The sequence below is a fragment of the Bombina bombina genome, chromosome 1, assembly GCF_027579735.1.
Source record: "Bombina bombina isolate aBomBom1 chromosome 1, aBomBom1.pri, whole genome shotgun sequence".
Taxonomy (NCBI): domain Eukaryota; kingdom Metazoa; phylum Chordata; class Amphibia; order Anura; family Bombinatoridae; genus Bombina; species Bombina bombina.
Genome location: NC_069499.1, coordinates 1,559,415,131 through 1,559,433,678, shown reverse-complemented (window position 1 = coordinate 1,559,433,678; position 18,548 = coordinate 1,559,415,131). Strand labels below are relative to the sequence as shown.

At 37.6% G+C, this 18,548-nt stretch overlaps 1 protein-coding gene across 1 annotated transcript in view; it reads left to right on the top strand.

The window, feature by feature from the left end:
• The window catches only part of LOC128635651 (alpha-N-acetylgalactosaminide alpha-2,6-sialyltransferase 1), a 129,915-nt gene that overhangs the window by 92,469 nt on the left and 18,898 nt on the right, over nucleotides 1-18,548 (top strand). Inside the window, exon 7 of the mRNA XM_053688739.1 lies at nucleotides 8,271-8,370. Coding sequence (XP_053544714.1) covers nucleotides 8,271-8,370 — 100 coding nt within the window. The remainder of the gene's footprint in view (nucleotides 1-8,270; nucleotides 8,371-18,548) is intronic.

Here is an 18,548-nt window from a genome sequence, read left to right as displayed (position 1 = left end):
GGCGATTTACCACCCAGGAGCAGCCTCTTTTAGACCAGTGTGCTTTTCACAGAGGAAGACTCTCCTGTAGTATATCAGTCTGATCCCGCCAAGTAAGGTCCGTCCAGCCCCGAAATACCAGGCAATTCTCCTCTGAACAAGGAACATGACAACCCCAGATGATCGTTTCTGCCTCCTATGGGCCTCGTCAGTGAAGTGCAGCCACATTCCTCTAAGCACACTGCGCAAGGAGTCCACGTCTGATTTCCCCCATCACCCATAGGAAGACCTCCCTAGGGTCATATTAATTTGAATACAAAAAGAGAAGTGCTCTACCAGGAACAAACAACAGCTCATCTAGTTCTATATCAGTCTCTTTTAGACCAGTGTGTAGTATGTAGCATATCAGTCTGATAGCAGAAGGGGAGCAGCCAAGAAACCACTTTTTTTGGAATGGGACTGTCTCCCCAAAAGAGTTCAAGATGTGCTTAGTGCCAATAGACTGTTCTGAAAATTGTGTTTTTTTATTTTGTGTACATATTTCCTGTATTTTATGTATGTATCTTATTAAAGAGGCCAAAAAATAAATACGGATCTCATTAAAACTTTGCTAAAACAACACATCTAATGGTGGCCTAAGACTTCTGTACAGGACTGTATATACTGTATATATTTATATATAAGGATGTGTAGGTATGCATGTGATGTATGTATGGTTGTGTATATGTATATATGTGTACATATGTGTATATGTGTGTATGTATGCATGTATGGGAGTGTATTTATGTGTGTATGTACTGTATATGTGAGTGTGTATGTGTGTATGTATATGTATGTGTATTTATATGTGTATGTATGCATATGTATATATGTGTGTATGTATGTGTATGTGTGTTAGTATGAATGTGTTGGTGTGTATGTGTAATTGTATGTGTAGATGTATGTATATGAGTGTATGTGTGTGTAGGTATGTATGTGTTTGTATTTATTTGTATATGTGTGTGTGTAAGTATGTGTGTGCAAGTATGTATGTGTGTGTGTGTGTGTGTATGTGTGTATGTATGTGTATGTATGTGTGTGTGTATATGTGTGTGTGTATATGTGTGTGTATGTGTGTATGTATGTGTGTGTGTATATGTGTGTGTGTGTATGTGTATGTGTGTGTGTATGTATATGTATGTGTGTGTATGTATATGTGTGTGTGTGTGTATGTGTGTGCATGTGTGTGCATGTGCGTGTGTGTGTGTGTGTGTGTGTGCTGTCAGTATATAGCTGGGTTATAATACAATATATTTAATAATTATTCTTTCAAATAAAACCCCAATGAACATGCATATACCAAACAGTAAAATTAATGTAAATTCCTAAATTATTTGTATTAGTTAAAATTTATAGACACATTGAAATATATTTGTAAAAACCCAGATCTGAATCAAACTATACAAAGATCACAAAAGTTACCTTATTTATTAACCTTGTTCGCAGTTGAATTTCATTAAAATACCACAATGAGATGCCAAGATATGAGCCACTAACTTTAACAGTGGTTAGTTAAACAATAGAACAATACACTTTGCCAGTCAATTTCTATGCCAAGTTGTCTGAGATGAAATAAATTCTTAATTATCTACAATTAAGACAAATTTTAAAATATATTTATGTGGCTGCAACTATAATTTATTTTGCAAACAAAAGACTAGTTTTAAACTACACAGGACTGTGAATATGAGTCTAAAATATAAAATACCTTTTCAAAATTGCTGAACTGCAATTTGTTACCAAATACCTTTGATTTAAATAACAAAAAAAATAGAACAATCATACATCACCAGTTTGAGCCAATTTGTAGTTCAATCTTTTCCAAATATTTTCAGATCAACTCATACGAAGAAAAGAAGTTATTGCATAGATCCAGAAGCTAGTCTCAGCTTTTGATATTTGATTGTGTTCCCAAGTATCGCAGCAAGCTTAATCACACGGTTTCAGCAGACAACAAACTGTGTTTTTTTCCCTTGCATTCTGCCTTTCTTAAATTCTAATAATTGGTGATCTGTTTTTGGTTACGCCCACGGTGCTGTCTTGGATTGGCCCTAACGGAGCTGAACATCTCATTGGTCACCTGGAATTGCATGTATTTTAATAGACAATTTATTTGGCTGTCATACCAGTTCCAATCCCCTAGGGAGCAGCAGAGAACCAGAAATATTATCATCCATTTTTGCTACACTTTAATATATCCTTATAAAGTGATTATTTAAACTATTATAATTTTTAAACTATTATAACTTTTTGCATTAATCACTTACAATTTGAATTATAGATAGGATGGTATAATGTAATTTTTCTGATCATTCCAATACCAAATACAAGCCTGTTCTTAGTGATCATATTAATAAACATTTATACTATTAATCATTTACTCTTCTTATAATCACAGCTTTCTGGCATTGTATTGCATCCCAATAGGAATGCAATGTATTTCATATTTTTAATGAATTTTGAATGCATGGCAATACCAGATGCAGATCTGAAATGAAAATAATAGTGTTATTAATTTTAAGACAGTTTTAATCCTTAAGATATTATTGCCTAGATTATGAGTTTTGCGTTAGAGGCTGTGCGGTGCTAACAAGCAGTTTATGCTCACCGCTCACTTGCAGACAGCGCTGGTATTACGGGTTTTTACAAACCCGGCGTTAGTCACAAAAAAGTGAGCGAAGAGCAAAATTTTGCTCCACATCTCACCTCAATACCAGCGCTGCTTACGTTAGCGGTGAGCTGCTAAAACGTGCTTGTGCACGATTTCCCCATAGGAAGAGCCGGCTGAAAAAAAAACTAACACCTGCAAAAAAGCAGTGTAAAGCTCCTAACGCAGCCCCATTGATTCCTATAGGGAAATACATTTTATGTCTACACCTAACACCCTAACATGAACCCCGAGTCTAAACACCCCTAATCTTACACTTATTAACCCCTAATCTGCCGCCCCCGACATCGCTGACGCCTGCATTATATTATTAACCCCTAATCTGCTGCTCCGGACACCGCCGCCACCTACGTTATAGTTATGAACCCCTAATCTGCCACCCCAACATTGCCGACACCTACCTTTTATTTATGAACCCCTAATCTGCCTCCCCCAATGTCGCCAACACCTACCTACATTTATTAACTCCTAATCTGCCGCCCCCAACGTCGCCGCCACTATAATAAAGTTATTAACCCCTAAACCTGTCTAACCCTAACCCTAACATCCCCTAACTTAAATATAATTTAGATAAATCTAAATAAAATTACTACAATTCACTAAATTATTCCAATTTAAAACTAAATACTTACCGATAAAATAAACCCTTACGGCTAGATTTGGAGTTTTGTCGGTAACGACCCGAAAAACTAACGCTGGCTTTTTTCTGGCCGCACCATAAAAATAACTCTGGTATTGAGAGTCCACATAAAGGCTGCGTTAGGCTCCAAAAAAGGAGCGTAGAGCATATTTAACGCAGCTTCAACTCTCGATACCAGAGTTGCTTACGCAAGCGGCCAGCCTCAAAAACGTGCTTGTGCACGATTCTTCCATAGGAAACAATGGGGCTGTTTGAGCTGAAAAAAAACCCTAACACCTGAAAAAAAGCCGCGTTCAGCTCCTAACGCTGCCCCATTGTTTGCTATGCGGAAACACTTCCTACGTCTGCACCTAACACTCTAACATGTACCCCAAGTCTAAACACCCCTAACCTTACACTTATTAACCCCTAATCTGCCGCCCCCGCTATCGCTGACCCCTGCATATTTTTTTTAACCCCTAATCTGCCGCTCCGTAAACCGCCGCTACTTGCATTATCCCTATGTACCGCTAATCTGCTGCCCTAACATCGCCGACCCCTGTATTATATTTATTAACCCCTAATCTGCCCCCCACAACGTCGCCTCCACCTGCCTACACTTATTAACCCCTAATCTGCTGACCGGACCTGAGCGCTACTATAATAAAGTTATTAACCCCTAATCCGCCTCACTAACCCTATAATAAATAGTATTAACCCCTAATCTGCCCTCCCTAACATCGCCAACACCTAACTTCAATTATTAACCCCTAATCTGCCGACTGGAGCTCACCGCTATTCTAATAAATGTATTAACCCCTAAAGCCAAGTCTAACCCTAACACCCCCCTAAGTTAAATATAATTTACATCTAACGAAATTAATTAACTCTTATTAAATAAATTATTCCTATTTAAAGCTAAATACTTACCTGTAAAATAAATCCTAATATAGCTACAATATAAATTATAATTATATTATAGCTATTTTAGGATTTATATTTATTTTACAGGTAACTTTGTATTTATTTTAACCAGGTACAATAGCTATTAAATAGTTAAGAACTATTTAATAGCTAAAATAGTTAAAATAATTACAAAATTACCTGTAAAATAAATCCTAACCTAAGTTACAATTAAACCTAACACTACATTATCAATAAATTAATTAAATAAACTACCTACAATTACAATTCCTACAAATAAATACAATTAAATTAACTAGCTAAAGTACAAAAAATAAAAAAGAACTAAGTTACAAAAAATAAAAAAATATTTACAAACATTAGAAATATATTACAACAATTTTAAACTAATTACACCTACTCTAAGCCCCCTAATAAAATAACAAAGCCCCCCAAAATAAAAAAAATGCGATACTCTATTCTATATTACTAAAGTTCAAAGCTCTTTTACCTTACCAGCCCTGAACAGGGCCCTTTGCGGGGCATGCCCCAAAGAATTCAGCTCTTTTGCCTGTAAAAAAAAACATACAATACCCCCCCCCAACATTACAACCCACCACCCACATACCCCTAATCTAACCCAAACCCCCCTTAAATAAACCTAACACTAAGCCCCTGAAGATCTTCCAACCTTATCTTCACCCTGCCAGGTTCACCGATCCATCCTGAAGAGCTCCTCCGATGTCCTGATCCAAGCCCAAGCGGGGGGCTGAAGAGGTCCATGATCCGGCTGAAGTCTTCATCCAAGCGGGAGCTGAAGAGGTCCATGATCCGGATGAAATCTTCTATCAACGGCATCTTCAATCTTCTTTCTTCCGGATCCATCTTGCAGACCTCCGACGCGGAACATCCTCTTCTCCCGACGCCTACTAGCCGAATGACGGTTCCTTTAAGGGACGTCATCCAAGATGGCGTCCCTCGAATTCCGATTGGCTGATAGGATTCTATCAGCCAATCGAAATTAAGGTAGGAATATTCTGATTGGCTGATGGAATCAGCCAATCAGAATCAAGTTCAATCCGATTGGCTGATCCAATCAGCCAATCAGATTGAGCTCGCATTCTATTGGCTGTTCCGATCAGCCAATAGAATGCAAGCTCAATCTGATTGGCTGATTGGATCAGCCAATCGGATTGAACTTGATTCTGATTGGCTGATTCCATCAGCCAATCAGAATATTCCTACCTTAATTCCGATTGGCTGATAGAATCCTATCAGCCAATTGGAATTCGAGGGACGCCATCTTGGATGACATCCCTTAAAGGAACCGTCATTCGGCTAGTAGGCATCGGGAGAAGAGGATGTTCCGCGTCGGAGGTCTGCAAGATGGATCCGGAAGAAAGAGGATTGAAGATGCCGTTGATAGAAGACTTCATCCAGATCATGGACCTCTTCAGCTCCCGCTTGGATGAAGACTTCATCCGGATCATGGACCTCTTCAGCTCCCGCTTGGATGAAGACTTCAGCCGGATCATGGACCTCTTCAGCCCCCCGCTTGGGCTTGGATCAGGACATCGGAGGAGCTCTTCTGGACAGATCGTTGAACCCGGTGAGGTGAAGACAAGGTAGGAAGATCTTCAGGGGCTTAGTGTTAGGTTTATTTAAGGGGGGTTTGGGTTAGATTAGGGGTGTGTGGGTGGTGGATTGTAATGTTGGGGGGCTTGGGTATTGTATGCTTTTTTTTACAGGCAAAAGAGCTGAACTTCTTGGGGTATGCCCCGCAAAGGGCCCTGTTCAGGGCTGGTAAGGTAAAAGAGCTTTGAACTTTAGTTATTTAGAATAGGGTAGGGCATTTTTTTATTTTGGGGGGCTTTGTTATTTTATTAGGGGGCTTAGAGTAGGTGTAATTAGTTTAAAATTGTTGTAATATTTTTCTTATGTTTGTAAATATTTTTTTATTTTTTGTAACTTAGTTCTTTTTTATTTTTTGTACTTTAGCTAGTTTATTTAATTGTTGTTATTTGTAGGAATTGTATTTAATTAATTTATTGATAGTGTAGTGTTAGGTTAATTGTAGGTAGTTTATTTAATTAATTTATTGATAGTGTAGTGTTAGGTTTAATTGTAACTTAGGTTAGGATTTCTTTTACAGGTAAATTTGTAATTATTTTAATTATTTTAGCTATTAAATAGTTCTTAACTATTTAATAGCTATTGTACCTGGTTAAAATAAATACAAAGTTACCTGTAAAATAAATATTAATCCTAAAATAGCTATAATATAATTATAATTTATATTGTAGCTATATTAGGATTTATTTTACAGGTAAGTATTTATCTTTAAATAGGAATAATTTATTTAATAAGAGTTAATTAATTTAGTTAGATTAAAATTATATTTAACTTAGGGGGGTGTTAGTGTTAGGGTTAGACTTAGCTTTAGGGGTTAATACATTTATTAGAATAGCGGTGAGGTCCGGTCGGCAGATTAGGGGTTAATAAGTGTAGGCAGGTGGAGGCAACGTTGTGGGGGGCAGATTAGGGGTTAATAAATATAATATAGGGGTCTGCGGTGTTAGGGGCAGCAGATTAGGGGTACATAAGGATAACGTAGGTGGCGGCGCTTTGCGGTCGGCAGATTAGGGGTTAATTATTGTAGGTAGCTGGCTGCGACGTTGTGGGGGGCAGATTAGGGGTTAATAAATATAATATAGGGGTCGGCGGTGTTAGGGGCAGCAGATTAGGGGTACATAAGGATATCGTAGGTGGCGGCGCTTTGTGGTCGGAAGATTAGGGGTTAATAAGTGTAGGTAGGTGGAGGCGACGTTGTGGGGGGCAGGTTAGGGGTTAATAAATATAATACAGGGGTTGGCGGTGTTAGGGGCAGCAGATTAGGGGTACATAATGATAACGTAGGTGGCGGTCGGCAGATTAGGGGTTAAAAAAATTTATTCGAGTGTCGGCGATGTGGGGGGACCTCGGTTTAGGGGTACATAGGTAGTTTATGGGTGTTAGTGTACTTTAGAGCACAGTAGTTAAGAGCTTTATAAACCGGCGTTAGCCCAGAAAGCTCTTAACTACTGACTTTTTTCCTGCGGCTGGAGTTTTGTCGTTAGATGTCTAACGCTCACTTCAAACACGACTCTAAATACCGGAGTTAGAAAGATCCCATTGAAAAGATAGGATACGCAATTGACGTAAGGGGATCTGCGGTATGGAAAAGTCACGGCTGAAAAGTGAGCGTTAGACCCTATTTTGAGTGACTCCAAATACCGGCGGTAGCCTAAAACCAGCGTTAGGAGCCTCTAACGCTGGTTTTCACGGCTAACGCCAAACTCCAAGTCTAGGCCTAAGATAGCTACAATATAACTAATAGTTACATTGTAGCTATCTTAGGGTTTATTTTTATTTTACAGGCAACTTTGTATTTATTTTACAGTAAACTGATGCAAATAGTCTCATATATAATTAATTCTGTTGTCTTATCATAAATCTATGTGCAGATAAATATACATATATATATATCTTTATATATATATATATATTTATATATATATATATATTATTTAATAATACTCAGATACCCTGACAGTGTATGTGTGTGTGTGTGTGTGTGTGTATGTATGTGTATATGTGTGTGTGTATATGCGTGTGTGTGTTGTAACCTTTTATCTCCTCCTGATACCGTGCCTTAGTTGTGTTCCAGTCTGGACCATTATGTTGTGCACTGTGTATTATATATCCCTTTTTTTATCTAACCAAGCACTCATATAAGTACATCTGTATACTGATAACCATCACATACTGTATATGTGTAGCACTAGTCAGACAGAGAGAGAGTCTGCCCAGTGTTACAGGTTACAAAGGAACAATACAAATGCTTCTGTACTCGCATGCAATCACACAACTGATTATCTAAAGCTGGATCTCCCTGTCTTGTCTGAAGCACCTGTGATATTTGCAGCCACATTACCATGTTATAAGAACCTCATTCACAACACATAATATCACTGATTTTTTATATATACCTCAAATATGGACAACCCACTTTTTCCCCTACAGGTTTTTCAAATCAGAGAATTTAAAGGGCCCTCGGTGGTGTTTGTACAGACCCAGTATAGGCGCCACGCTTTTAATGACAGCTCTGCACGTATGTGACAAGGTAATGACTCGATAAAACCTCACAGGTAAAACAAAAAGGAAAACCCTTTTAATGTGTATAGCGTTGCTCCCCTTCAAATAAAGGTATATCCAAACTTTTAAATAATAAAAGATGCAAAAAAGTAAAGGGTGCGCCTAAAAGAGTCAGCTATACAAAAATATATAACAATTGAATGTTGACTAAATGTAATATAATGCGTGTCTACACAAAAACGTTATTGCTGTATCAACAATTCTATTAAAATAATTTAGTAAAGTATTCTACGGCCACCGGTAGTCTTCTAAAACAAACAAAATGTATAAAATGTTGCTGCTGAAAAAAAAGTAGCTGCTTAAAAAATAGCTACTACTACGGATGCTTGGAAAGTGATCTGTAACTGAGGCAATGCAGTGTGGAATCTATTCACTTTATCTCTAAATAGATAGAATAATCCTTGATGGTTAGTTCTCTGAATAAATGTTACTCAGTCTGGGACCCAGAGTCCTTTGTTAAGGGTCAAATAAGACGTGTGACATAAGTAGGACCGTCTCACATAAGTCTATGATATAGCATAAGAATAGGCAGTTCTTATGTGGTATCCAAGTCTAAGACAACAAAACTCACCGGAATGCGAAAAAACGTTTTTTTCTCTGCTCTTACCAGTTCCTGATCCCTCTGCGTTCTCCTCTGATGGTATGGAAGCTATCTCTCACCCAGATTCCGAGTTTTGCGTTACGGTTTTAATGCTATTTCAGCCTAAATACAGTAATGCAGCCATTACGAGTCTTGTCGGTATATCTGTACCGCAAGCATTTTAGCCTGTAACACAACATCAGTCCCGCACTCAAAAAATGATGTTTTTGCGTGGGATTTCTATAGCGCCGGTATTACAGGTTGTGCAGTGATTCTAAAATGCTTGTGTTCCAGCCTATACCAACACGATCCATTCTGCTATCTGAGACCAGTAGTTAAGAGTTTTGCGCAACAAAACTGTTACACAAGACGCATAACTAAAATGTTACAAAGTACACTAACACCCATAAACTACCTATTAACCCCTATTCCGCCGCCCTCCCGCATTGCAAACACTATTTAAAACTTATTAACCCCTAATCTGCCGCTCCCGACATCACCGTCACTAATAAAAGTTATTAACCCCTATTCTGCTGCTCCCCGACATCACCACCACTATAATAAAGTCATTAACCCCTATTAAGGGCAATGTAAAAGAGCTGAATGCCCTTTTAAGGGCATTGCCCATACAAATTCCGTTTTCAGAGTAATGGGTAGCTTAGGTTTTTGTTAGAGTTAGGTTTTTTATTTTGGGGGGCTGGTTGGGTTGTGAGTTTTACTGTTGGGGGGTCTTTGTAATTTTTTACATATAAAAGAGATGATTTCTTTAGGGCAATGCCCTACAAAATGCCCTTTTAAGGGCTATTGGTAGTTTATTGTAAACTAGGGTTTTTTTTAATTTGGGTGGGCTTCTTATTTTTATAGGGCTATTAGATGAGGTGTAATTGTTTTTATTTTTGATAATTTGGTTTGTTATTTTTCGTAATTTAGTGTTTGTTATTTTTTGTAATTTAGTATTTTTTGTAATTTTAGACTTATTTGTTTAGTAGTGTTAGTTTTTTTTAATGTGTAATATAGTTTATTTAATTGGTAGTTATTTTAATTTTAGTATAATTATGTTATGTTATGTATTATATTAGGTTAATTGTTAGTTTAAACTTCATTTTTTTAAATTTCACAGGTAAGTGATGTGGGAGGCAAAAGGTTTAAGGGTTAATAACTTTATTTAGTTGCGGCGATGTCAGGGAGCGGCAAAATTGGGGTTAATAGCTTTATTATAGTGTCTGGCATGTCGGGTGCAAGGGAATAGGGGTTAATAACTTTATTATATTGTTGGCAATGTTGTGGACAGCAGATTAGGGGTGTTTAGACTTGGGGTGTATGTCAGGGTGTTAGGTTTAAACGTAACATTTTTTTCCCCATAGACATCAATGGGGTTGCGTTACGGCGATCGCCTTTCTGCGCTTCAGGTGTTAGTTTTTTTCTAACACTCTCTCCCATTGATGTCTATGGGGAAAGTGTGCACGAGCACGTCAAATCAGCCCTTGGATTTTGTGCGGTATGGAGCTTATCGCCAACAAAGTGCATGCACAAGGCGACTTTTCAGAAACTTGTAATGGCAGCGCTATGGAGGGGGAAATAATACAACTTTTGTTGTGTTCGTTTCACACCCTCTATAGCGCAAAACTCGTAATCTAGGCGTCTGTGAGCTCCGGTCACGTGATTAGTGGGTGGCCAATTGGAAGAGCAGATTACCGGGGTTTTCAACGTCCCAATTTTTCAAGCTTAAAACTGCTCGATCTTTGCTATAAAATATTCAGAGCGCTCTGATTCTTTTCTCCTCTCTTTAGTGTAGTACACAGACTACTGATCACATCGCAACGTTTCAGCTTTATCAGCCTTTTGTAAGATGAGTCTCCTTAGTCTGTCAATGTGGTATACCTTTAACTCTAACTCCTCCTATGTGATCTCCTTCCTATTTAAGGACTACCTGTTGCATTCATTTACTGCCTGATTATTGAAGTCATACCTACTCTGATGTAGCTATTCCTATTTCAGGTCTCCTATCACTTGTATTCTGTGCTAAGTATCGTTCCAATATTTACTTTTGTTACCTTTTTGAATCTCATATGTTTTTGTGCAACTTTGTTATTACCGAGTCTGGATCACTGAACGGCCGGATCTACTTTTTTACCGCTACCCGGAAGTAAGCCGCATTCACACACGCTGCCTGTCCCAGACACGGATCTCCCAATGCGGTAACGGAACACTCACGGTCCTTATGGTGGTAACGTACACGAACCAAACTAAAGCCTTTAAGCTTCTTACCTGCATATTGTTGTCACCATTCTGAATTATTGGGCAAATCCTATTATCTGCAATATCCATTACAAACAAACAATGTGTGTCTGCGGAGTGTCTGAACCTGTAAATATTTTAGGATGTGTGTGATTGCGTGAAGTAAAGGAGTTCTATTTTTGTTACTATCATTACTGTTTCAGACCATGTCAGTATATCTACTCCTTCCGTGGCTTCCTTTCGATATATATTGAACATATGATATGTATCTCATTATTATATCCTTATCTTTATTAACACATAAGTTTGTAGTTAATACTAAAATTCATCATATATTAAATGTCTCATATTGTTTAATCAGGCTACATAGAAGTTGTTTTCTGATTAATACAAAAAAGAGCAACAAGCTCTAATTTTAGGGCTAACCTTCATAACTTTTGCCATAAATACTTGTTTCCTGATTTACAAAGCTCAAATTACCACATAATAATCAGGCCCAAAAGACAATCAAAATCTTTTTTGATTGAAATATTTACTATTATGGATCCTAATGAAATAAAGAAGGAGTTTAATAATGTCTATCTCAAACTTGATTATTTGGCAAGAGCAGTAACTGAAGTGCAAACTGAAAATGCTGCACTTAAAACTATAGTTAAAGATTATGTTTCACAAAAACCTCATGATCCACCTGAACCTCATATTAATTATCCACAACCTTTCTCAGGGAAACGTTCTGAGTTCAGGGAATTTAAGAATGCCTGTAACTTATTATTCTCCCTTAGACCTAAGACTTATCACACTGAGCGCATTAAAGTATGTACCACAATATCTTTTTTACAAGGTGAACCTAGGACTTGGGCTAATAGGTTTTTTGAAAACAATAACCCTATCCTAGATTCATTACAGGATTTTTTTTCTGCTTTGACTAGTCTATATCAAGACTCAAATACTCAAATGCTGAAACGAGATTAAGGTCTTTAAAACAGGGTAAGAGAAATGTGGAGGATTATACCACTGAGTTTCAGATGTGGGCAGAGGACTCTCAGTGGAATGAAATCAGTTTAAAAAATCAATATCGTCTGGGATTGTCTGAATCACTCAAAGATGAACTTTCACATCTGGAGATCCCTGATACTCTTGAGGGGCTTATCAAATTAAGCATCTCTTTGGATCGACGTTTGAGAGAAAGGAGAGCAGAGAGGGCCTCTTATGATATCCCATCCAAGAAACCTTACCAAGTCACCACAAGCCATGACAGAGCTCATGGCAGTACTACCCCATGGAGATTGGAGTTCTTAGAGGACCTCTGCCACCAGAGGAAAAAATTAGAAGGAGGTTGGAAAACCTCTGTTTATACTGTGCTCACAAGGAACATTCAGTATCCACTTGTCCTATGTTAAAAAAACAAAAGAATGGTAAGACAATAACCACTGACTTTATTTACAGCATTACAAATGAAACCCATATGACTTTGTCCATTTCTTTACAGTGGGACCAGAAAAATATCCAAACCAAGGCATTAATTGATTCAGGAGCATCTGGCAATTACATTGATTCCACCTATGTATATAAAAATAAAATACCAGTTATATGCAAACAAAACCCTGTCTCCATTAAGTTAATAGATGGTTCATTCATAGAACAAGGACCTATCACACATCATACTGTTCCCCTGCTTGTAACATCATTCCAAGGACACACTGAATATTTATCCTTTGATCTCATATCCATACATCAGCATACTCTCATCTTAGGGTATCCTTGGTTGAAGAAACACAACCCAAACATAAATTGGGTTTCAGGTAAGGTAACATTAGATTCTGCCTTTTGTTCAAAGACTTGTTACCCACATCAAACCATAGCGTCACTTGATAATGGTTTACCCTCGTGTTATCAGGATTTGGCAGAAGTATTCAATTTAAAAGAGGCAGAAAACCTTCCACCCCATAGGGATTTTGACTGCCCTATCGATATAATACCTGGTTCTAAAATCCCTCATGGTAAGATCTATCCTCTCTCTCAAGAGGAACTTCAATATATTAGAAATTACCTAGACGAAAATTTACGTAAGGGATTTATTTCACACTCCACATCCCCTGCAGCTGCAGGAATGTTTCTAGTAAGAAACAAGGATGGTACCATAAGACCTATTATTGATTATAGGGCATTGAATAACATCACAATAAAAAACAGATACCCTTTACCTTTAATACCAGAACTTTTGGAGCGTCTAACTGGTGCCACTATTTACAGCAAACTAGATTTAAAGGGGGCTTATAATTTGATTAGAATCAAAGAGGGTCACGAATGGAAGACGGCATTCCGGACTAGATATGGCCTTTTTCAGTATAATGTAATGCCTTTTGGTCTGAGTAATGCCCCAGCAACTTTTCAGTTTTTTATAAACGAGATATTCCGAGACCTGATTGACGTTTGTGTCATAATATACCTTGATGACATCCTAATTTATTCTAGAACACCACAGGAACATGAAAAACATGTACGCTGGGTATTAACTCGTTTAAAAGAACACAAATTATATGCTAAACTGGAAAAATGTTCTTTTCATGTCACAGAAATAAAATTCTTGGGTTACATCATCAGTCCCAACAAAATACAAATGGATCCGGAGAAGGTATCAGCAATTTTGAATTGGGCTACTCCCACTTCAACAAAATCTGTACAACGATTCATTGGTTTTGCGAACTTTTATAGAAAGTTTATTAAAACATTTTCTTCAATCGTTAAACCATTAACAGCACTTACTAGTGAAAAACAAAGATTTAAATGGACAGAATCCGCAAGTCAAGCTTTCAACAAGTTGAAAGAATATTTTACCACAGCACCCATCTTAGCTATGCCAGACTTTGATTTAGAATTTATTCTTGAAGTAGATGCATCTGACTCAGGTATCGGTGCAGTATTATCACAACAGGATAAAAACATGACTGAGATTCATCCTATTGCTTTTTATTCGAAGATGTTGACTAGCGCTGAGAAAAACTATAGCATAGGAGATAAAGAACTTCTAGCTATAAAACGTGCCCTAGAACACTGGAGACATTTATTAGAAGGTTCCAAACTACCTTTTAAGATTTTTACCGACCATAAAAATCTTGAATTCCTAAAAACAAGTAAGACTTTGTCTGCACGACAAGCAAGATGGTCGATATTTTTTGATCGTTTTAATTTTCTTCTAACATACAGACCGGGACACTTGAATACCAAAGCCGATGCTCTCTCTAGACAACATGATCAAGACACTCAAGATCAAATCAACCAAATCATTCCAAAAGAAAAGATTATAGGTTTACTTACACCTTTGGAAGAAGATATATTAAAAGAATTAAAGCATGAACCACCACATGGAATAGACTGTCAGAAAGATTCCAATACTGGTCTTTTTTACCATAAATCTAAACTTTACATCCCCCAACAAATGAGATCTTCCATCCTTAAACAAACCCATGATGGAACACTTGCGGGTCATCCAGGTATTTCTAAAACTATTGACCTAACTAGGAGAAATTATTGGTGGCCACTCATGGATGCTTATATAACAAATTATGTAAAACATTGTGATACCTGCGCCAGAAATAAGTTAGTTCACAAAAGACCATCAGGTCTTTTGTCTCCTCTGCCTATTCCTGACAAACCCTGGAGTACCATATCAATGGACTTTATTGTTGAATTACCTGAATCCCATCAATACAATTCTATCTTAGTTGTCATTGACCATTTAACAAGACTGGCTCATTACATTCCATTAAAAGGTCTTCCTACAGCTTTCACAACAGCTCATGTTTTCTTAGACAATATAGTTTGCTTGCATGGATTGCCTAAAGTTATTATAACTGACCGTGGTACTCAATTTACCTCTAATTTTTGGAAATCTTTATGCAAGCTAATCCAGATTGATTCACGATACTCGACTGCATTTCACCCCCAGACAAATGGTCTCACGGAACGACTTAACCAAACCCTTGAGCAATATCTTCGCTGCTACATATCTCATCTTCAGGATGATTGGTCATCTTATCTACCTTTGGCAGAGTTCTGTTATAATAATACCACTTCTTCATCAACTAAATTATCCCCATTCTTTGTTACTTACGGATATCATCCTACCACCATCTCTTTGAGTTCTCAACAAGTGAACTCACCATCTGCATTGGATTTTGCGACTAACTTACATGAAAGGCTGGACATCCTGAAAAAACATCTTTCAGAAGCCAAAGAATATCAGAAAAGGTTGTATGATACCCATCATACAGCAGGTCCTACCTATCAAATTGGAGATTTAGTTCTGCTATCAACAAAGAATCTTAAACTTTCCATTCCTAGCAAAAAGCTAGCTAATCAATATTTGGGTCCTTTTAAGGTGTCTAAAATAATCAACCCGAATGCTTTGAGATTGGAGCTTCCTCAGGATTTTAAAATTCACCCCTCTTTCCACGTCTCTTTGCTGAAGCCATATCTTCCTTCACCTCAGTCCCTCTCCTTGTCTAGACCACCTCCGATAGTCATTGATGATCGAGAGGAGTATGAGGTTGAAGCTGTGTTGGATTCTAGGATCCATAGATGGAGGTTGGAGTACCTTGTGAAATGGAAGGGTTATGGTTCGGAGGATAACTCTTGGCAACTTCATTCTGATCTTCGCACTCCCCGTCTTCTGCGGAACTTTCATCGCCGCTATCCTGAGAAACCTAGTTTGGAATCCCCTGGGGTGCTTCCTTGAAGGGGGGGGAGATGTGGTATACCTTTAACTCGAACTCCTCCTATGTGATCTCCTTCCTATTTAAGGACTACCTGTTGCATTCATTTACTGCCTGATTATTGAAGTCATACCTACTCTGATGTAGCTATTCCTATTTCAGGTCTCCTATCACTCGTATTCTGTGCTAAGTATCGTTCCAATATTTACTTTTGTTACCTTTTTGAATCTCATATGTTTTTGTGCAACTTTGTTATTACCGAGTCTGGATCACTGAACGGCCGGATCTACTTTTTTACCGCTACCCGGAAGTAAGCCGCATTCACACACGCTGCCTGTCCCAGACACGGATCTCCCAATGCGGTAACGGAACACTCACGGTCCTTATGGTGGTAACGTACACGAACCAAACTAAAGCCTTTAAGCTTCTTACCTGCATATTGTTGTCACCATTCTGAATTATTGGGCAAATCCTATTATCTGCAATATCCATTACAAACAAACAATGTGTGTCTGCGGAGTGTCTGAACCTGTAAATATTTTAGGATGTGTGTGATTGCGTGAAGTAAAGGAGTTCTATTTTTGTTACTATCATTACTGTTTCAGACCATGTCAGTATATCTACTCCTTCCGTGGCTTCCTTTCGATATATATTGAACATATGATATGTATCTCATTATTATATCCTTATCTTTATTAACACATAAGTTTGTAGATAATACTAAAATTCATCATATATTAAATGTCTCATATTGTTTAATCAGGCTACATAGAAGTTGTTTTCTGATTAATACAAAAAAGAGCAACAAGCTCTAATTTTAGGGCTAACCTTCATAACTTTTGCCATAAATACTTGTTTCCTGATTTACAAAGCTCACAATACCACAGTCAATGTCTATTAATACCGGCTCCTCCTTACTCCCATTTAGAGATTTAAAACGGTAGTCCACTCATTCCTGGGTTATAATTCTTCTTGCATTGTCAGCTATTTTGCAGTTCAAATCTATTTAATCTATTCTTTTATTATTCTCTCTAAGCAGCAAACCTTGCAATAATTCAAAATATATAATTTCTATACATTTACTAATTAACATATGATGCCATACTTATTTATATCATATAAATCTCATAACCAATAATCATCTAATTTTATAAACTCATTTTAACTATAAATAAAGTTATAAATTACAGAAAACAGAAAGTGCTAACTAACGGCTAGATTACGAGTTTTGCGTTATGAGGAGTGCGGTGCTAATGAGTAGTTTATGCTCACTTACAGACAGCGCTGGTATTACGGGTTTTTACAAACCCGGCATTAAAAGACAAGAAGTGAAATTTTGCTCCACATCTCACTCCAATACCAGCGCTGCTTAAGTCAGCGGTGAGCTGGTGTAACGCGCTCGTGCACGATTTCCCCATGGGTATCAACGGGGAGAGCAGGCTGAAAAAAAGTCTTAAAAGCTGCAAAAAAGCAGCATTTAGCTCCTAACGCAGCCCCATTGATTCCTAAGGGGAAATAAAATTTATGTTTACACCTAACACCCTAACATGAACCCCGAGTCTAAACACCCCTAATCATACACTTATTAACCCCTAATCTGCCGCCCCCGACATCGCCGACAGCTACATTATATTATTAACCCCTAATCTGCCACTCCGGACACCGCCGCCACTATAATAAACATATTAACCCCTAAACCGCCGCACTCCTGCATCGCAAACACTAGTTAAATATTATTAACCCCTAATCTGCCGCCCCTAACATCGCCAACACCTACCTATATTTATTAACCCCTAATCTGCTGCCCCAACGTCGCCGCCACTATACTAAATGTATTAACCCCTAAACCTAAGTCTAACCCTAACACCCCCTAACTTAAATATAATTTAAATAAATCTAAATAAATATAACTATCATTAACTAAATTATTCCTATTTAAAACTAAATACTTACCTATAAATAAACCCTAAGCTAGCTACAATATAACTAATTGTGATATACCTTTAAGGTATATCCCGCCTACCTTCCTCCACCCTATATCAGGCACACCTGAACAATCATTCCTTGCCTGAAAATTGTTTTCTCTTTGGAGCTTCTCTGATCGTATTCCTCATGTTGTGACTCTAAACTTGAATATTACTAACTTGCTTCATTGTTATTTCTTTCTCTCAGAACATCAGTTGTAAGTGAGGATCTTATCTTATCATTTAACTTTCAAAAGTATTTCGTTTATTCTCCAAATCTACCGGAATCCATTATACTTCAATCCGGATCAAGGAGCCACCGGATCTACTTGCAGCGTTCCGGAAGCCGCACTCACACCAACGCCGTATACCGGTCACAGAGGTAAACTGTTCTCCTCAAATCTAAGGTAATATTTAATACACTTTAAAAGCATCAATTACTTACCTTGTCTCTCTCTGGAAAGCATCCGCATTACCTCGCAAATATCCTCTGCTGAATATTCTACTGGTTATTACTAAAGTCTGTCTGTGTTGTATATATTTTATGTATGAATGTGTGAGTGCGTGAAGACGTTCCTAAGAATTGTTACAATAAGGATACAACTACTGATGTTATAATAATTATACCTAAGGACATATTATTTCTATC